This window comes from Ctenopharyngodon idella, chromosome 7 (genome assembly GCF_019924925.1).
Source record: "Ctenopharyngodon idella isolate HZGC_01 chromosome 7, HZGC01, whole genome shotgun sequence".
Taxonomy (NCBI): Eukaryota; Metazoa; Chordata; class Actinopteri; order Cypriniformes; family Xenocyprididae; genus Ctenopharyngodon; species Ctenopharyngodon idella.
This window is the reverse complement of record NC_067226.1, coordinates 45536992-45558894: the sequence shown is the minus strand read 5'-3', so window position 1 is coordinate 45558894 and position 21903 is coordinate 45536992. Positions and strand designations below refer to the sequence as shown.

At 38.9% G+C, this 21903-nt stretch overlaps 1 protein-coding gene across 3 annotated transcripts in view; it reads right to left on the bottom strand.

Annotated features, from left to right (window-relative positions):
- Positions 1-5145: 5145 nt before the first annotated feature.
- The window catches only part of parvab (parvin, alpha b), a 29034-nt gene continuing 12276 nt past the window's right edge, over positions 5146-21903 (bottom strand). For 2 of the 3 annotated variants that reach the window (XM_051900832.1, XM_051900830.1), the window contains exons 2-13: positions 20393-20482; positions 20230-20300; positions 17800-17902; positions 17580-17720; positions 16173-16288; positions 15772-15830; positions 12834-12853; positions 12173-12234; positions 12011-12079; positions 11578-11679; positions 9712-9784; positions 5146-6488 (exon numbers count right to left, since the gene is read on the bottom strand). In XM_051900832.1, coding sequence (XP_051756792.1) covers positions 6412-6488; positions 9712-9784; positions 11578-11679; positions 12011-12079; positions 12173-12234; positions 12834-12853; positions 15772-15830; positions 16173-16288; positions 17580-17720; positions 17800-17902; positions 20230-20300; positions 20393-20459 — 960 coding nt within the window. In that variant the 5' untranslated portion in view covers positions 20460-20482 and the 3' untranslated portion in view covers positions 5146-6411. Of the gene's footprint in view, positions 6489-9711; positions 9785-11577; positions 11680-12010; positions 12080-12172; positions 12235-12833; positions 12854-15771; positions 15831-16172; positions 16289-17579; positions 17721-17799; positions 17903-20229; positions 20301-20392; positions 20483-20907; positions 21042-21903 lie in introns of those variants that run through there. The other variant, XM_051900831.1, reaches the window with a different exon arrangement.

Sequence of the window (21903 nt, the reverse complement as noted above, 5' to 3'; positions counted from 1 at the left end):
ACATGTTTCGTATTTAACACCTGCACTTAACACCAGCCAAAGTATATGATAGGGAGAACATTATTTTTCGAAACACTTCATATGCCGGACAGACTGCACTGCGGGTCTGCAATTTTATAGCTTCACAAAAAAAAAAAAAAAAAAAAGGACCAACAGGCAGACAACCTACAATTTTTATGACTGCTCCGATACTTCTATGCTTGTCAGTATGAGACTTTCTGTGGAATTACTAAATGTGCAGCTTTCTGCACTGGAAGAAAAATTCCTTTCTGTCTCACCACTCCACATATTGTTGCCTTAAACCAATCTAACCATTACTGTAAATTTGGCAAAAGTTCCCTAAGCAAATTTTGGTCACGTTCATGGTCTTAAAGAATTTGCTGTGTTGAAAGTGACTTTTGTGTGAGCTGTGCTTTTTTAATACATCGCCACCCTATATTGACAACTGACCTTTTTTGACCTTTTCAAGAAAGCCGTGGCGCCGCCCTCCGCTATCTGATAGCCAGGCCGCCTCCGCACTGCATACAGTGGCTGTGCTTTGGTGTATAATGGTGTACCAGGCCAAACTTCTCCATGACATGGACAAGTCTGGACCTGACCCGGCGATGTTTAAAGAGCTATGCAGCACAACTGACTTGGCCCTGCGAGCTATCAAAGCCACCGCCCAAGCCATCGTCCACGCAATGGCCAGCCTAGTGGTGCTGGAGCGCCACTTGTGGCTTAATCTTACTGAGATTAAGGATACTGACAGGGCCGCTCTTCTCGACTCCCCTGTCTCCCTGTCGGGCCTGTTTGGCTCTGTGGTGGACGGCTTTGTGGAACACTACATTACAGCCCAGAAGTCATCGCAGGCTATGCGTCACTTCCTGCCAAAAAGAGCCAGCTCCTCCACTGCCTCCAGTCACTCCAAGACGACCCAGTCGACTTAGCAGCGACCCAAGTCAAGTCACGCCTCCACCCGACCAAACGCTACCCGTCTCTGAAGCATCAGGGGCCTCGCCCCAAGCTAGAGCTGGACCCCGAGCATCCGAAGCAGTCCTGATGCCTCAGGATGGAGGAGGAAAAGGTTAAGTCCTGCCTAAGCTGGACCACCCTCAAAGCATGCCCGTTTTCCAGTCCCCTCTTCAGTTCAGGGCGCTGGAGATAATGTGTTTGTTGCTGGTTCTGGGCCTGCCCCCATCAGCACCAAAACCCCTTCTCACTGTTACTTAGTACCATTTGCCACTCGACACCGGGCATGGGAAGCCATCCCCAGAGTTGAACTGGATTTATAGAACGAGGCTACTCGCTTTAATTCACTCGCAGACCGCCCCACTTCATGGGCATGATTCACACTTCGGTCTCAGATGACAGTTCTCATGTCACCAGAGCTGAAGTTCAGTCTCTGCTGGAAAAAGGCGCCATGGAGAGAGTTCCCACAGAACACAGCGAGTCAGGCTTTTACAGTTACTAATTCCTCATCCCCAAGAAGGATGGTGGCCTCAGACCCATCCTCAATCTGAAATGTCTGAATTGTGCTCTCATGAGATGGCCTTTCAAAATGTTAACTATGAAACAAATCCTCACGCAAATTCACCCCAGGGGTTGGTTTATATCAGTGGATCTCAAAGACGCCTACTTTCATATCCAGATATCTTTGCCTAATGTTATGAACAGCAGCTACGCTAATTATTCTCCATTTGCTTTTCTGTTTTATCTTGGGACGCCCGTGCCAAGGTGACTAGAGAGTACATCAGCTTCAGCTCCAGCCTCTTATCAAGACTTCAGATGACCAACACCTGTGAAGAGATGACGCCTACTCCTGCGAGGACTTCAAGTGACGCAAACTCTGGATCAACATGCACATTCCAAATATAGCTATATATCCTAATTATTGTTAACATGTATTCATTACTTCCATTAGCTCATTGTTTCTACCTTAAATTAATTTGCTAACAGTGACTGTAAATTAAATTGCCTAAATTATTACATTGTTAGCTAACTGCGTGATTATATATGTACATTTCTGAAATTAAATAATTTGGACACAGTCAACTCTGATAACAGACTACTCTAAACTGTAATGTTGACATGCACTCCCTGTAAAGCTGCTTTGAAGCAATATGTATTGTGAAAAGCGCTATACAAATAAATGTGAATTAAACTGAATTGAAAGATAGCCCCCGTTCTTGAGATTCACGTTCGAGGGGGTGACATACTAATATGCAGTCCTTCCGTTCGGACTCTCTTGCTACGCGTACTTCTATGAAGTGTGTAGATGTGGCTCTCTCCCCTCTGAGACAGACGGGAATCTGCATACTCAACTACTTTGATGATTGGCTGTTTATAGCCCAACTGGAAAGGGGGCTATGTGCCCACAGATCCCTGCTCCTCAACCATCCAGAAATCCTGGGATTCAGGGTCAACTTTGGCAAGAGCTCGCTGCTCCCCAGCCAACAAATTTCGTTCCTGGGGGCGGTCTTCGACTAATCAAATGCAGGCTTGGCTCTCACAGGAGCGCGTCCTGGAAATCAGGAGCATGGTGGCCTCGTTCAAGACCCACTCTTCTCCCCCTCAAGAGGTTTCAGAAGCTGCTGGGCCTCATGGCGACAGCTTCCTCAGTCATTCCACTGGTCCTGCTCCACATGCAACCACTCCAATTCTGGTTGAAGGCCCGTGTCCCACCTTGTGTGTGGCGCACGGACTGACACACCCTCAACGTGACCCTCGACTGCATCAAAGACTTGGTTCCTTGGAAATCAGCCCACTTTTACCAGGACAGGGTAACGCTGGGCTCGGTTTCCAGGAGGAAAGTGGTCATGACAGATGCCTCCTAGATGGGCTGGGGTGCCCTGTGCGACGGCAGAATAGCTTTCGGCTCACGGGCGGCCCCTATGTCAAATTGGCACATCAACAGCCAAGAAATGATGCCTGTGATTCTGGCCTTCAAGGGGCTCGACCCGGAACTCAGAGGTCATCACATCATGATCCACTCAGACAATAGGACGGTGGTTGCTTTTATAAACCACCAAGGAGGTCTCAGGTCTTGCCCTCTGCACAGACTGATGAGTCGTCTTCTCCTATGGGCACAGAGGAACCTCTGCTCAGTGAGGGCGGTTCACATGCCAGGCTCCTCAAACATAGGAGCAGACATGTTGTCACACAGCAGACCACCCCCGGGGAAATGGAGACTCAACATGATATGGTGCACTTTCGGTCAGGTGGATGTGTATCTCTTTACTATGGTAGAGAACTTCCATTGTCAGATATACTTTTCGAAAGAAATGGATGCACTGGCCCAGAAATGGCCTCGTCTGCACCTTTATGCCTTCCCTCCTCGATGGAAGTCGCCAGGCCTTCCCCAGGAAGTTATGATAATGTCGGAGTCTCTGAGGTGAGGACCCCTATCCCCAAGGCTCCTTTATGCCCAAAAATGGTCTGTTTTCTCAAGCTAATGCTTATCTTGGAAACTAGAACACACTAAATGCGAGATTGTGTCAGTTCTCATATTTCTGCAGGAGACCCCTCCACGCTCAAAGTATACGTGGCAGCCATCATGTCGAATCACACCCCGGTGGCCAGCCAATAGGTTGGGAAATCCGACCTGGTCGTTAAGTTTCTCAGAGGGGCTAGGAGGTTAAATCCTCCCCGCCCGTGCTTGGTCCCGTCATTGGACCTTTCCACAGTCCTTAGGGCACTTCAGGACCCTCCCTTTGAGCTGCTTGAGACAACTGACCTTCGGTCAGAGCAGCTGTTTGTCAGCTTCGGAGGCTGCACTAAAGGGCTGCCAGTTTCGAAACAAAGGATTTCCAGATGGATTGTGGATGCGATAGTGCATGCGATAGTGCAACCGTCAACTTTCATTAAATTTTACAACCTGGACATCCCTGCTCTTCAAGCACCGTTGTTATGCAGCTCATCATGGGGACCTCAACTGAGCACCCCTAAGCTGTCGGCTCGCAGATCGGCTTCCGTTCTGTGATTGTAGCATGATACTATCGGATTAAGTTCCCCATAAGCTTCAGTGAACTGACGCAAGGTGAGTGAACCGTATTGAAAGGGAACGTTTATGGTTACTCACGTAACCCTGGTTCCCTGAAGGATTCTGAGAAAACTGAGTTTTCCCCATAAGTGTCAGCGAACTGACACAATGCTTGTTCCTGTTATCTCAGGGAACCAGGGTTATGTGAATAACCATAAATGATTTCTGGGACATGACAACATCCTCATTGTACAACATCATGAGTGGTATTTATGAACAACAGCAGAGCTGATATCTTTCTGACATTACTTGTAACGTTATTTAAAGTGCATTATGATAAATACTTTGCTTGTTACATATACGTGCAACATTTCATCCATAAATAAATTATAAATGTTTGTTAGATTATGTTCATTACCTGTCTAGTGATGTATGTTTATGCTGAAATATAATAAAATAATGGTTTGTATTTTTAAAAACATCTATCGCGTCATTATGTCTAGTGAGTTGGCTCACATGATTTTTGTTTCACACTTCAGAACTTCCGTTAATGGAACATAGTGAGCATCGATGCTCCCTGGTTTTCACAGTGCATTGTGGGACTTTTTAGGGAGCGAACATTTCAGTGCACTTAAAGGATTCTGAGATTGAGACAGCCCTTAAAATGGCTGACTCCCTGATTAGTGCCCTGACTACTGAACTAGGGAGCTGATTGAAACGCCCCCTCTGTCTATCCCTTCTCCACCCCAGTACCACCTGCAGAGATCTGTTGAGGGGGTTCTAACAGTTTCTTGTTTGATATTTTGACTAAGCTGAACAAATCCTTGTATTTGCTCAGCAGCAGCGTAGCAGAAGTCGTCTGCCAAAATCAAGCTTATGTATATTCCATGCCCCATGCATGTCAATAAATGAGGTTTTACTAACAAAGTTTGGGAGGAGCACGTTCAGATAATTATTCAGTTAATCAACTCAGTTAGCATCAGGAGGTATATATACAGCAGACTTACCTCTGTTCTATTACAGGTTTCCAGCATCCCTCCACCACCCCATCTCCTCACTTATAACTATTCCTATCCCAACCCTTGGACAGCATGCCAAATATGCATAACCTTTACTCTATTTAATTATATGTAAGTGTGAACTTGTGAAATGCTGGTTGAAATAATTCACTTAGAGAGTTGTCATGATGTTTGCAGGTCAAAGTGACCCAAACTGATTTTAATACAATTCACCAAAAATTACACATATAAAAACAAGTAAATAGTAACCATTGCAAATGGCAAAAACATCAAAACAGTTTATAACGTTACAAAAAACATATTACAAAAACAAAAAATAAGTGTGCAAACATATAATAAAACTGTGTTAACCAATATTTCTAACATTTACATTAAAATTCATTTATGTATTTAAAATGTATTGTATACAGCTTATTTTTTTTAAGTTTTTTTGTTTTTGTTTTTTTTGTTTTTGTTTATCCTGTATCCTGATGTCACTACAAGAGGGAGTTGAAGTTATTTTGATTAAAGAATACAAGGGCAAATAAATAAAATAAAAAAAAAAAAAAAAAAAAATGTACTTGGACAAATCTTTAATAATAAAAACAGCAATATTCCATAAAACAAATAAGAATTGTAAGTTTTGATTTCATGGTGACTTTAAACCTCTACAGCAAAAACTATTTCAGTGACCTTTTAATTGAATTTATTTTAATTGAATGCCCCTGCTACTTTCTTAATCTAGCAAACATCCTTCATACATCAATATAATTCTCCCACAGTCCAACTGTTTTCAGTCCATTTGAAAGAATAGGTCACATATTATATTATATTTCTGCTATCATAAAAAAGATACTTCATATATTTAAACGCATTTGGTAGATGAAGCCAAAGAATCCAAAGTGACATAAATTGTGTTCTGTTAGACAATTTATCAGTTCATGCATTCCCTGTTGGGACTCAAACCCATGACCTTGCCGTTGCTTGGCGGTGCCATGGTCTGCTGTTTGAGCTATACAGGGAAATAATTAATTTTGATTCTGTACACTGTTGCCAAGTCCACAGTTTCCAGCTGAATTGGGCTACTTTTTAATTGTTGCCACGAGTTCATTTTTTTCCCGTGGGTTAAATGTTGTTAAAGGAATTTTTTTAATCTAGCACACAAAATGCATTCATATCAAAATAGACTACAATGTGCATTTCTACATTTTACATATCTTCATATTTCCATTACCACATTCATCATAAAAAATTAATGATAAATAGGTAAACAGATTGTGATTGCTAAATATCTTTCAGACTGAATAAAGATATGTTTAGGCTCAATTTCAAACATAAAATAAATATAGAAAAGAATACAGCACGATAATACTGATAAGGATGTGATCTCTCTGTACTGAGCATTTTGGTGGATTAAATCAAGCAATTTCTGCATGTATTGCTGCTTCTCTGTCACTCCACATTCCTGTACTTGGTGAAGAGATTGTAGAGGACCCTCAATGTGGACTTGAGGTCACAGTTGACAATGTCTGAGGAGACACAAATGATCTGAACATGAGGTATGTAATGAGGTGTTCATTTCAATATAAAACATGATCTTTCCTCTCTCTCAACATACCTGACATCTCAACTGCTAATGTCAAGTGCTGCTTCTAAAATGCTTTAACGACTTTTTATTTGAAGAAAAATTCTTGAGCACAACTCACCATCATCTATGTTGGAGCAACATTTCCCAGTTTTCCAACAGTTGACTCAAAATACTTTTAAAAAGTTGAAAGTGTCCTGCAGTGTGACAAGTTATGCTGAATCTAAAACTATTTAAACAGCACTTTTGCACAAACAGCATTTTTATTATTTTAGACAGACTACACGGAATGGAATATTTGTAACATATGTCACACCGCAAGTCCACTTATACATCCATATAAATATTAACATAAAATCTTTATTTTGATAAAAAAAGTCTATAGGCACATCATGTGTCTAATTTGTTAAGCCTTTTTGTGCTAAGACACTTTAACATACTTTTAAAAAGAGTTCTTATAATAGAAATAATATACTTAAATTTGAATAAAATGAAAATTAAAAGACTTTCAAATCACATGAGCCAATATTTTATACATAATAGAACATAGATAACATAACAAATGTTTAAACTGAGAAATTTTACAATTTTATGCACAAAATGAGCTCATTTCAAATTTGATGCCTGCTACAGGTCTCAAAATAGTTGGGACGGGGGCATGTTTACCATGGTGTAGCATCTCTTCTTATTTTCAAAACAGTTTGAAGATGTCTGGGCATTGAGGTAATGAGTTTCTGGAGATTTGGTGTTGGAATTTGGTCCCATTCTTGCCTGATATAGGTTTCCAGCTGCTTGAAGAGTTTGTGGTCATCTTTGACATATTTTTCTCTATAGGTGAAAGATCTGGACTGCAGGCAGGCCAATTCAGCACCCGGACTCTTCTATGACGAAGCCATGCTGTTGTAATAGCTGCAGTATGTAATTTGCATTATCCTGCTAAAATACACAAGGCCTTCCCTGAAATAGACGTCATCTGGAGGGGAGCATATGTTGCTCTAAAACCTTTATATACCTTTCAGCATTCATAGTGCCTTCCAAAACATGCAAGCTGCCTATACCATATGCACTTGTGCACCCCCATACCATCAGAGATGCTGGCTTTTGAACAGTACACTGATATGTAACACGCTGGAAGGTCTCCCTTCTCTTTAGCCCGGAGGACACGGTGTCTGTGATTTCCAACAAGAATGTCAAATTTGGACTCGTCTGACCATAGAGCACTTTTCCACTTTGAAACAGTCCATTTTAAATGAGCCTTTGCCCACAGGACATGACGGCGCTTCTGGACCATGTTCACATATGGCTACCTTTTTGCATGATAGAGCTTTAGTTGGCATCTGCAGATGGCACGGCGGATTGTGTTTACCGACAGTGGTTCCTGGAAGTATTCCTGGACCCATTTAGTAATGTCATTGACACAATCATGCCGATGAGTGATGCAGTGTCGTCTAAGGGGCCCGAAGACCACGGGCATCCAATAAAGGTCTTCGGCCTTGTCCCTTACGCACAGAGATTTCTCCAGTTTCTCTGAATCTTTTGATGATGTTATGCACTGTAGATGATGAGATTTGCAAAACCTTTGCAATTTGATGTTGAGGAACATTGTTTTTAAAGTGTTCCACAATCTTTTTACGCACTCTTTCACAGCTCTGCCCATCTTTACTTCTGAAAGACTCTGCCTCTCTAAGACATCCCTTTTATAGCTAATCATGTTACAGAACTGATATCAATTAACTTAATTAGTTGCTAGATGTTCTCCCAGCTGAATCTTTTCAAAATTTCATGCTAGTTCAGCCATTTGTTGCCCCCGTGCCAACTTTTTTGAGACCTGTAGCAGGCATCAAATTTGAAATGAGCTCATTTAGTGGATAAAAGTGTAAAATTTCTCTGTTTAAACATTTGTTATGTTCTATTGTGAATAAACTATTGGCTCATGTGATTTGAAAGTCTTTTAGTTTTAATTTTATTCAAATTTAAAAAAACGTCCCAAAATTTCTGGAATTCGGTTTGTAATTTCATAATACTACCGTCTTTGAAAGATGGTGTACAGCTGAATGTACTGACAAGCATTTATGGAATACTAAAATATATTTTAATGTAATTTTATTGAAACTTGTATGTCATGTATTTAAATATATTTACAATTACACATTTGTAATAATGATGCAATTTATTATATTTAAAATATATTCACTTTAAATCTAATAGCACTTTAAATGTGCTTTAGTATGTTAGTCAATACAGCAAAATAAGTGTACTTCTTTAAAGCATGACAGAAGATTATAAAAATAATTAAAAGTGTACTTTAAAACTTTTAATTAGACATTATAATTATGAAGTTCATTTTTTTAAAATTGTGCTTATGTTTATTAAGTAACATGGTCATGAAAGTGCACTCTGTAAGTACACTACATTGGCCTTATATTTCAATATTATATTATCTGCAAGTACATTTAAAAAAAAAAAAAAAAAAAAAACTTTAAGATTTGAAGTACACTACATGTGCACATTCAGTACAATTAAGCACACGTCTTGTTCACAAGGGAGTCTAAGTGGTTGTTAGGGTGTTGCTAGGTGTTTGCTCACTGGCCCAAGTAAAAAGAGCCCACACACACATCAATATCAAGTTCTGGTCTCTAACTGGTTTCTACAATGAGCAATAATAGCTATGCTTGCCTTAGCGATCACCACTAATAATTAACAGCAACACATTTTTTGCTATCAATGTATTTTGCATCAAACCTCATTTAGTAACAACCGCCCATAAGGCATATTCTCAGTTAGATCATCTGCGCCACATTAACCAGATGTTGTTTAAGCTTTCTGATTACACAGAGGAACTTTGCTGCAGAGAAATGAAAATGCAATTGTAGATGCAGCATGCAATTGAGGCACTCAACAAACCCTTTGAGTAAAGCAAAGCATTGATTAGCTTCTCATTCAAGTAGTTCAACAGCAACAGTAGAGGAGGCAATGAGGAGATCAATTCAACTGATACACATGGCAACTCTTCTTAACTACAATAAACTACTGCAATCAGGCAACATGCCATGACTGTTCCTTAGAAATCAAGAGCTGTGAAACACAAAACAGAAGCACTTTGTTCATTACAAGGATCTCTAGATTATCTCCAGTAGAGCGAGATGCTGAAAGAAGTTTAATATCACCTTCTGGCCTGGGCTTTGGCTTCTCCAAATCGCCATCTTGCATCAGTTCAAAGGAAAATGAAACATTGTGCACCTAATACATAAAATGCAAACAACACTGTGGTTAAATGACAATGAGAAATCAACAACAATTTTAAAACACTAAAATGCCATTGTTATATATCTCTCCATAGAAAATATATAGGATTTCCTTTAAAAAAATATTTACATTAATGAAGTATTAAAGTCAGCATAAAGTCAAAAATGACCTTATTTTGTCATTGCATTTTACTGGTCTTATTATGAATGATTTGTTTGTGTATGTAAATTTTTTTTTGTTTTTTGACCTTGTAATCTTTAAAGGTACACTATGTAACTTCTGACCCTCAAGCAGATAAAAATACTGTCTGCATTTTGCATAAGAACATTGTTTCGGTTGTGCTTCAGCTCTGCGTGAATGTGCGGATGTAGGGATGCGCCAATAGGATTGTTTTGGGTCGATACCGATTTTAACAAACAATTATTGGCCAATTCCGATACCGACATTTGTCACTTGCTCTCTTTTTTGAAGTTTTGTCATTAAAATAGTGTTTTAATCATGATTTAAATTAGCAAAGACACATGAATTAAGTTATACTAGCTAGTTTATTGCTGCATCATCAAATAATTTCTAATGAACATGGATTGGATCCATTTAACATTCAGCAGGCCTACATGAATACATAAATACAACAGAACAAAGATACATATGAAATAAACAGTGCTTTTTAGGTTGGTTTAGCAGTAGTTTTCAGGTATAGAAATAAAGTAAACAAATGTAAAATGACACTGCATATTCTTCACTGTATAAATTAAAAACATATGAATCCTTATTAAAGTTACAAAAGTTATTTTGTCAAGAGTAGCGAGCGATTTTTTGTTTGATTAACATTAAAACGCAGACAGCCGCGCAGCTGGAATAATTAGGCTGCTGTCACTATAAGAGATGCACGGATCAAATATACTGTTACACAAATGTTTCATTTCTCAGCTGTTTACGTTCATTTACGACATAACCGACTATATTTACAAGGATACTCACCAGGACGGCCATTTTAATGTAAGTCTGTGTGAATTAGAAGCAAAAGACAACTCCCATTCAATATTTGCACGTTGTCTTGAGACGCTGCTTTCCGGGCTTGCGCTATGGATGTGTGCGAACTTCTCACATATTGAGTAGAATTGAGTTCTCTTTCATGTTTTCTTGCACTTGAATATTTAAATTCACAAGGCTTAAAACCACATGCAAAGGATAAACTTTGGCAAAGATCTAGCACTGGCCGATCGGCACAGTGACAGTGTTGCACAGTCCAATTGTCCTTCAAAAAGATCAAAAAAGTAACTGTAAATGTAATCCATATGAATCAAGCAGTTTCATCTCATCTCAAGTCAGTTTCATTTCATCTGAAGAGACGTTGCTACATAATATGATGAACGGATTTCGTTTGTTTTCTTTTATTCACATATAAACATTGATCAACACGTATACATAGAACATCAAATATGGAAAATGAAAGTGCAAACGTGCTTGTTTGAGGTTCTTTATCGCGTGTCATGCAAGCGCAAGATCCAATGAGGTGTTTTTGCGTGTCAAGCATGCGCGGTTGAGCTTCCGTTAACCATATTTGATGTGCTCTATGTATGTACATTGATCAGTGTTCATAGACGACTTGGATTAAACTGCCCGATTCATATGGATTTTACAATGCCTTTACAAACTTTTTGAAGCTTGAAAATTTTGATGGATTAATAAAATACAGTCCCTCCCTACATTGTTTTTTTGTTCAATAAGCCATTTTTATGTCTCAAAATCTTTTCATTATTAACTATAGTGTCACAGTAATTTACCTTATGATCAAAATTTTCAGGGATGAGAAAGAAGTTATAGAGGGGCACAAAGTATCCTTCTAGGAGTCCCATCAGTAAGACCAGGTACACGCCATCTGCAAACTGGGAGGATTCACAAAACATTACGATTTCAGTTTTTGGATATGCATGACTCTATAGAAGCTCATTTCCGCCACTGAATAAAAAATAAAAAAGGTTATTGCGACTTTTTATCTCGCAATTCTGACTCGCGAGATATAAAGTCACAATTGTGAGTTATAATGTCAGAATTGCGAGAAATAAAGTCAGAATTGCGTGATATAAAGTGGCAATTGTGTGTTGTAAAGTCAGTCAGTCACAATTGTGACTTTATATCTGTCTGAGAAAAGAAGTCAGAATTTTTATGTACATTTTTTAATTATTTTCATATGACTCTCTACTGTGATCATGTTACCTGAGTTTCCAGCTCCGACACCTCCAGATTCAACTTGTTTAAGTGCTTGTTCACAAATGTGATAAGAGTCTGTAAAAAAAAAAAGAAACCAAGAGATTAGAGTCAAAAGTCAAAGATCTCAGTGTGTAAAACTTAAAGAAATAGTGTGTAATCTGCACTTGCCTTTTTCACCACATTCAGCTTATCTGGCGCATGGTCAAAAAGGGTATCAAAGGCGTCTCGCTCTGTTAGAGTAAAATAAGACATGATTGCTCATGCGTGGGAGGCATTAGAAAACTTATACAGAGTCAAATTTTATGTTAAATGTGGCTCCAAATCATATTTGGACACTAAATCTATACAGAAGATCAAGTTTTCTCAGAACTGAATTCAACTGGTCTCAAGGTGATTTTAGCAGATGTATGAAGGCAGTTCTCCTCAGGTTTAGTACATCACATCAACTATGAATGACACTAATAAAGTATCCAAATACTTTTGTTTCAATTTACAGGTTTATCATTTAAAACATGTATTTCATTGTGTTTTACTTTTTCTAATTCTGCTGCCCCAACCACTTTATTTTTTCCTGTCCATATAAAGTTTGATTTTATATATTTTGGAAATAATTATACTACATATTAGTATACTACATATGTAATGTTACTTCATGATACATTTTTGTTCACACTTATTAAATCTGTTCTAAAATTTCTCATGCTAATCTATAGATTTTATCAGAAAAAAAAACCTAAATATCTAATGCAGTGGCATTCATACATTTTTAAAAATGTTCTTTGGGCCACTGTAAATAAAATTGAATGTATGCAAACATAATAATACACACCATATCTTCCAAACAATGCCCTATGGGGAAGGGGAAAAAAAAGCATTATTGTTTCAATTATTTGAGCAAAAAAAAAGAGACTAACAATCCATTTATGTTTGAATGAAAGGGTTTTACAAACAGTCACTAAATGGCAAAATAATAACCAAATTCAGAGGGATGTATCAAGAGTGCCAGGATGAAAGGCAAACAAAAAGATTAGGGGGAAGGGGATGCTCCGGTCCCAGGAGCGGGCCGATCAAACAGAACTGGGTTCCAGGATATTGGCCTAGTGGACGTCTGCCCAGCAGCGGCTCGTCTCCACAGTCAATTCTGCCCCGGCAGAGGCATGTGTCAGCAGCTGCTGCCCGAGGAGCTCTCTGCCTTATCTCCCAAGCTGACTTGAGCCCGCTGGACCGCTGTTAATCAGCAGCAGTGGTGGAGAGCTGGCAGAGCAACAGCCCTGCTGCTCAACCTCTAGAACCACTGCAAAGCTGCTCAGAAGCAGGAGGAACCAGCTCACGATGGACACACACACACACACCCTGTACACCACTGCTCCATGACTGGCATGTCACTGCATCATAAAGCCACTCTATTTTTTGTCCTGCAAAAGGTATTACCTTTTGTTACCTTTTTTTTTACCTTTAGTTAGTGTTTAATGTTGCTGTTTGAGCATAAACAACATCTGCAAAGTTACGACGCTCAAAGTTCAATGCAAAGGGAGGTATTTTCTTTTACAGAAATCTGTTTAAGGACTACAACAAACGGCAGGTAGAGACTACAACAAGCTTCTTCCCGGGTTAGTGACATCACTAACCCTAAAATTTACATAAACCCCGCCCCCGAGAACACGCAACAAAGGGGGTGAGGCCATGTTGGGCTGCTTTAGAGAAGAGTAAGAGTTGTTGGAGTAGAGTGTTGTTGACATGCCGTCATTTTACACCGGACTGCTTCACAAACGAGGGTCAATTCAATGCTGGATTTGCACAAAAGATTAACATGACAGCACATGCTAGTCGATGAGTTGAATCAACTCCACAGCCACTACATAAATTTATCCACTAATCATTCAAAAATGTCCAGTTTCATTCTAAAATTTGTAACTTCTTCCTGAGTCTCTCCATCAGTTTGAACAATGTAAGGCTGAACACCGTTACTGACAATCCTCATTTTGGCTGCGTGAGATTCTCCAGCTTTGTTGTTGCTGAGCAACCGAAGCGCGAGCTGTTAAAGCTCCGCCTTCTTCTGGAAAGGGGGCTGGAAATAGCAGCTCATTTGCATTTAAAGGGACACACAAAAACGGCGTGTTTTTGCTCACACCCAAATAGGGACAAATTTGACAAGCTATAATAAACGGTCTGTGGGATATTTTGAGCTGAAACTTCACAAACACATTCTGGGGACACCAGAGACTTATATTACATTTTGTAAAAGGGGCATTTTAGATCCCCTTTAAGGCCCAACATACTCACGGCAAAGTTTCTTTTTCGCTTAGTGGTAAAAAGAAATCGAAATATACGTGACCAGCGATTTACTGATAGCGATTATCCCACGCCGTCTACACTGCTGAGAGCGACATTTATATGAATATGTAATTATGTGCTTTCACTTTCCTCTCAGTAAAAAAATAAACAACTAAAATGACAGCAGTGAGAAAACAGCAGTTAAGAAAGCATCTATAGCGATATGGATATGTTTACACAAGCTCATTACAATATGGCAGTCCAGTAAAGTCGCATCATGTTTCTTTATATAGCACATTATACAATAGAAAGCAGCTTTACAGTATTAAACATGAAAAAACAGTGTCAGTGAGCATGTTTACATGCACACCAGTACGCCGATAACTCACAAAAATCTGCTTACTGAAATAACCTGTTGTCCAGGTTTACATGCAAACCAATAACCTGACAATGCAAGTAAACTGCGTTTACATGACTTTATTAATGAATCAGGTTATTTCCCAGTAGTGACGTCAAAATGTAATAATTTGTGTATCTGACTCAGAGTCTATTATTTGTTAAGTCGGTTGTGATGTTAAATAAAGCATTAAAAACCAAAGAAAAGTATTGCAACATGTCAGCAGGAAACTTACGGCTCATATATTATCCTCTCATGCAGTTACTCATGCAGCATTTTGACTGAACCACTTCTACCTCTACTGCACGAGATGAGAACACATATTACTTAATCGCAATGGACCAATGGATAGTTTGAAGATGTTTTCGAGCCAGAGCTTTGGCAAGCTGTTTCAAACTCCTGAAATGAACACCAAACAAACTTCGTTTTGGCCTGATTTTGTTCGAAATGATGTCACACAAGTTCGATTTTGCTTGAAGTATATTGGAGCCTTTAGCATTATAAATGCATTTATAGCAGGTTCTATAGATTAACATTAGTGCATTAAATATCATCAACTTTAAGAGTAGCCTATTATATAGTAGAATTTATTTCTTGGTTATTGTTAATTTATAAAATATATTGTTGGTCACTGGTAGGTTAGTGCATTAACTCTTTCCCACCACAAAAAAAAGTTGCCGGCCACCGTCAGCATTTTTGAACATTTTAACAAAACATTCATGGCCCCCAGAATATTTTGTTATATAAATGTATACAAATCTGTAATAAATATTCAACATTTCATTCATTAACATTAGGCAGTTTTTGATTTATATGCTGTTTGATGATCGTGTTATTTTACATGTGCGTAAGCAATGTTTCTATCTCTTGTTTCTGCTTCTTTTTCACCTGTTTTTGATCCAGAGATTCAGTACTCTTTCAGAAGTCACATAATAACGCCCCCTACCGTATAACAATGAAAACATGGATTGCCAGAAATTTCCGTCAATGGCGAGGAAAGAGTTAACTAATACTAACTATTGTGTTAATGTTAACATATCCTACGTGTTACTCTTTTATTTGCAAGGCCTGTAATGAATTAAAAATAAAAACATACTCTACGTTGCCTGTAATTTCCTCCTGGATCTGCCGAGACTGAAGTATTCCCTCTCGTTTCTGATGGGATAGAGAAACACTTCACTAAGTAATGTGAAAAGAGCAATTAAGGAACAGTTTATAATCTTTACCAGAAATTTACCATGACAAATATTTTGATGGAAACTATGGTTATGGTTAAACATGTGCTTTAGAATCATACAGAATTAATATCTCTGTAAATGTAAAATCATCCTTACATCAATTGCGACAACATGGATTAATCAACATTAGTATGTTTACAGAGATCGTTGCTCATGGTCCATTTTGACAAAAGCCTTAAATGTGTGTAAAACAATATAGCAACTGAGAAGCTTAAAGCAAATGCATAAGCTATAAATTATGAATGGAAAATAAACGCACCTGTACCACTACTACCTGAATAGACACATGGTCTGGCAGTCTGATAGTGGCACGGAAATGCTGAGAAAGAGCCACCAGCAGGTGAAGAATGGCCACAATGTTCTTAGCATGAACAGCTGAGAAATACACAGAAGAATAAACAGCAGGAACAAAAGGTGAAATGCCAATAATAATAATGATGATAATAATGAAAAATAATAATGAAAAGGAAGGTCATATATATATATATATATATATATATACACACACACACACACATTTGTATAATAAACTGTATTGGATCTTTATTTCTAATGTAAATCTAGGTCCTTAAAGGGATAGTTCACCCCAAAATGAAAATTTCCCCAATTATTTACTCACCCTCAAGCCATCCAAGGTGTATACAATCTCCTTTCAGAAGAACATAATCGGAGATATATTTAAAAATATCCTGGCTTTTCCAATCTTTATAATGGGAGTGAATAGGGGTTGAGATTTTGAAGCCAAAAAAAGTGCATCCATCCATCATAAAAATAATCCATACGGCTCCACAGGGTTAATAAAGGCCTTCTGAAGCGAAGAGATGGGTTTTAGTTAGAAAAGTATTCATATTTAAAACTTTATAAACTATAATAACTAGCTTCCGGCAGACGACCATACACATACTGCGCAAGTCGACTTGCGCCACAAGAGTAACCCCTGACAGGATGCATGACGCAGATGTAGAAGTATCGTAAGCTTAGACGCCTCTCGCAGTTCAAACAAATAGGACTGTGCAACAAACTCAAGCTCCTCTTCTCTTATTTCGAAATCCTCTGACATTTCTCTGTAAAATTTCTCATTTTAGACTTTTAATTTATGACCGGTGTTTTGTTTTGCTCTATCCTCTGTGCTTCTGCGTTCATCATTGCATCATGCGTCGGGTCAGAGGTTAAACTTCTGCCGCAAATCAGTGAGTATGGCTAGTTATTATAGTTAATAAACTTTTAAATACGGATTTTGTTTTTTTTACAAAAACCCATCACTTCGCTTCAGAAGGCCTTTATTAACCCCCTGGAGCCGTGTGGAGTACTTTTAAGATGGATGGATGCACTTTTTTTGGCTTCAAAATCTCAACCCCCATTCACTCCCATCATAAATCTTGGAAGAGCCAGGATATTTTTAAATATATCTCCGATTGTGTTTGTCTAAAAGAAGAAAGTCATATACACCTAGGATGGCTTGAGGGTGAGTAAATCATGGGATAATTCTCATTTTTGTGTGAACTATCCCTTTAAGCAGTGATATACCCAGTGACCACAATTGATGTTAAAAAGAAACAAACTGTTCTGGTTGCAAAAAAGAGAGAGACAGTTGGTACTGAATAGTATTATAATGTATAACATATAATAGGCCAATGAAAAAAGAGGCCAAAGCTATAGTACATACAGTCAACATTCCATTTAATGTTCCTGGAGGAAACTTTGAGGGTGTCATTGATCTTTTCCAGAACAGTCTGCAGTTTCTGTTTCTGAGCGATCTCACACTGAGTCATCTCAGCCACATTCAGCTTCTCTCCCTCCAGTTTCTCTGGGAATAAATACACAATTTATAGGTTACACAACAGAATACCGGGTCTTAATGGAACAAGAATATACAGATTCCTCACCAAAGAGTTTTTGAAGAACCTGCCCATCATAGAGGTCTTCAGCTAGATCCTTAACAATGATTCTCTCTCCCACCAGCACGTCATTGATCCAATCAATGAGCACCTGTCATGAAACACCATTACTAATTGAATATGCATGTTAAAAGACTACTGTACCGCAAAACTGCCCTTACGAGTCAATCATCACTGCTTCCTAAAGTAGCTTGTGGTTCTGTTATGAGTTACTAAATGTCTTCAAATATTGTTTCACATTACTCTACTCACATTATTAATATACAATTATACATATACATACTTCGCACTAAGAAAAATCGGTTCTTGTAAGAACTCTTTGGGGAACCAAAAATGGTTCTTTTATGGCATCGCTGTGAAACCCCCCTTTTGGAAACTTTATTTTAAAGGGGTTCTATTATGACCTTTTACGAAGTCTTGATTTTGTTTTTGGGGTGTACTAGAATATGCTTTCATGCTTGATTGTTAAAAAAAATATATTATTTTTTACATTATTACAGCACCCATTTTAGATATAATGTTACACACCATTTAATCATGATATTTGTCGGAAAACTATGGTAATACAAACAGTCCTGACAAACAGTGCTCGAATTGGGCTGGTACGCCCACTTTTTACCTTTAGCATACCACCAGTTTTCCTTGCGTACCGGCACTTCCAACATGTTGCACGTACGGAAGCCCACCACACCCTCTCTTCTTCGGGAATGCGTTTTGAACCGAGCATCGGGAGTACAGGCACTTTTTCTTTCCCACTTCAAGCACTGCCGACAAAGTGGGAACTGCTCCATTTCAGGAGAAGCTTTTGTGCGTAGCCTGCATTGTACTCTCTTAAGGCCCAAGTATACTTCATTTGACTCGCACGCATACACAGGCGTTTGACGCATGCACAGTTTTGAGCAATCTCTCGCCACGAGTTACAACCCATGTAAATATCTTTGTATTCTTTCATCCTAGAGTTGTACAAATGAAGGTGCTTTCTAACCTCTTCGCACAATCTCTCATCTATATAGGCCTCCTTCATCGCTGTAGCTTGCATGCGTTCCGGTCTGTTCTGTTAATGCAGTTTTTCTTTGACTACCTTGTGAACTGACGCCCCCAGGGCACGGTTGCCACCCTGTGGATAAACTAATTACTGCAAAAAAATTAAATGCGTATGTGCGGTTACAAAAATCCGGCACTGCGGGTACTCTTCTAATGACGAAATTCGCGCCACGCATACTGTACGCTGACCCTCGTGTACACGTAAACAGTGGAGTATACTTTGGGCTTTAGATTCTGAAAGCTGTTCTCCGTAAAATGTGCAGCACACAGATAAACATTGGGGTTATAATGTTCAGGAACAGTGTTTTAAATTAACTCAGCCTTAGGAAGGTCAGTTTTGGAAACGGGGTGGAAAAAACAGCGTCTCTTTGACATAACAACAACACTGTCTTCTCTAATGCAGCTTTTTTGCATAATCTGTGGGCGGGAATTATTCAAATGAGTAACACTGTGACTTCACAAAGCCTGGAAAAAACGCATTGTAGTCCAAACGAGTCATTCGTTGTAATTCTTGGAAAGTGGATTCTGTTAAATAAAATATCTCCCTTTGAAGTGGACTTTGAGCTTTGTAACCTTGCAGATCTTTTTTAATGCGCAAACAGCAACATTACAGACTAACTAAAGTTAAAAAAGCTAAAAAAGCATTAAAGGACCCCTTTAAGAGTGTACAATTAGATCAGGATTTGAACATGGGTCTCTTTGCATGATAGATGACAATTGTGCCACTAGACTAAAGCTGTGTTTCCACCTAAATTACCCAGAAACATTTGTCCTAAGAACTTTTTCCCAGGAACTTTTTTCCCCCAAGCCTGTTGCTGTCTGTGTTTCCATAGCGGTCTACCATGAAGAGTAGTCCGGTGATGTAGGACTGTGCGCGACTTTCCAGTTCACGCTGGATTTTGTCCTCCGCATATAAGCTTAATAAATCCTGAACCTCGTCGTCGGCCCATCAGATGTATATTTTAAACTCCATTGTTGATTCAAATAGCAAACAACTCTTACTGCACACACCTCAACAGACTTTTAAAAATGGTGGCTGACATAAAATGCTGTGTGGAGTCAACCAATCAGTATGTTCAGCACCCAAGTCCCACCCCCGAAAGTTGCTGAACTTTGAAAAAGTATTATTGCAAGAGCAGGGACTTTCTGAAGGGTATTTTTTACCCGGAACTTCATTTAGACCCTGGTCCCTGCGGTCGAAACACACTGAGTACCGGCCTAAAGTCCCTAGTTCCTGGGGAAAGTTCCTGCGAAGGAAATGCAGCTTAACTTGTATCACTTGAGAGTTGCAAGTCAAGAGAGTGAACAAAAAAGGCCAAAGCTCTCAAAGAAGAGCAGATGTAGGCTACTACAATCATGTTGGAGTTGATTTACCTTCATCAGCTCTTGGAGTTTGGGATCATTCCTTGAGTTTGGATCAACCATGGTACGGACTTCATTCTCGTCTTTTGAGACAAATGGGAAATACAGCAGCTTTTAGTATGACAGAGATTGTTTAGTTCAACTCTGAATTATCAGTAATGTTGAGAAATCTTACCAAGCATGGTGTCTTCAGGGTCCAGCTCAAAGGGTGTGGGGCAGAGGGGCAGGTTAATCGCATTCATACCCTCCTCCTGGAGCTCAGACACTGTGAAAAGAAATGCATCACAACACATGATACAAATGTATATAAAAAGATTTTCTCTTGAACCACTTTATGCTCCGTGTCACAAAATCTCAATGTAAATATACAGTAAGTTTCAGAACTCTGAACTCAAAACCTTTCATTGAAGCTAAACTTTCTGTTTTCAAACAGATGAATAAATTAACATCTTGTCAGCGAAGCCTCATAAACTTGGTCCATTTAGTCACAACCAGGTAAAAAAAGAAGGAAGAAAACAAAGATACGCACTGCAAAAAAAAAAAAAAAAAAAAAAAGTTGGATAAATGTTCTATCCGATAAGAAAACATGCGAATGAACTGCGATGGAAACACATTTACTGAATAAATTCCTCGATGCGCATCAAAAAAATCATGTGACTTTGTGTGATGGGAAGGCAAAACTGTACTAACAAGTGGAAAAATCTTATTGCAAAGCATCTGAAATGCTGTTTTGGTCATTCAGAAGTCTGTCGTCAATGTGGTTTGGTATAATTCCTCCCTGAATAGTCTTACATGACTGCGTTCCCAAACAGCAGCATCCGCCTCTGAAAGCAAGATAACACGTTTATTGCATTTCGTCTGCTCGCTCTGAGACGCAAATAATTTATTATATATGAAAATTATTATATACAGTGGCTTCTCCTATGTCTCTTAGTGATAGTTAGCACCAGCTTATCAGGAAGTGACGATTTTGTTCTCTTTGACTCACAGGATGGAAACGGTGCTTTATTCGCAAATGTTTTATGCGATATTGCAATTTCGTGCATAAGTTAAATTCGCAACTTTGTATGGAAACATAGCGAATGAGTCGAAGACATAGGCAAATCCAGGGAGACAAGCAGAAGATCAAAACCATGAGCTGAAAAACCAGAAATAACACTCAGGAATGCAGGGTGACACATACAAGACTTCGCAAAGAGTGACTGAGTTAACCAGGTTTATATAGACAGAGTTAACAAGGGTAAATAAGAAACAGCTGAAATTAATCAGGGATAATGAGTCCGGGCAAAGGATTCTGGGATATGTAGTTCATGGTGAAATGACAATTTTCTGGGGAGAAGTGCCCTCTGGTGGATATCCTGGGCACTCCAGCTAGTGAACAAAAACCTTGAGTAGCATAATATTATCACTCACTCTGAAATAACAGTAAAAATATATAGTTTATTATATGATATGACCTCATAAAATGTAGCATCATCTAGCAGCAATACTCAAAGAGCTGGCAGAGCTGAACACACAGCTCTTTTTAAGCTGTGCCTCTCATCACTGGAGGTCAGTTATGCTGTATTAGCCTTACCGGGGAGGGGGCTACTCAAACGGTCTCATTTAATGCTATGCATTCATCCCTGAACACGTCCAGATTAACAAAAGAACTACAACTCAGACCTTCAATCAATACAGCAATAT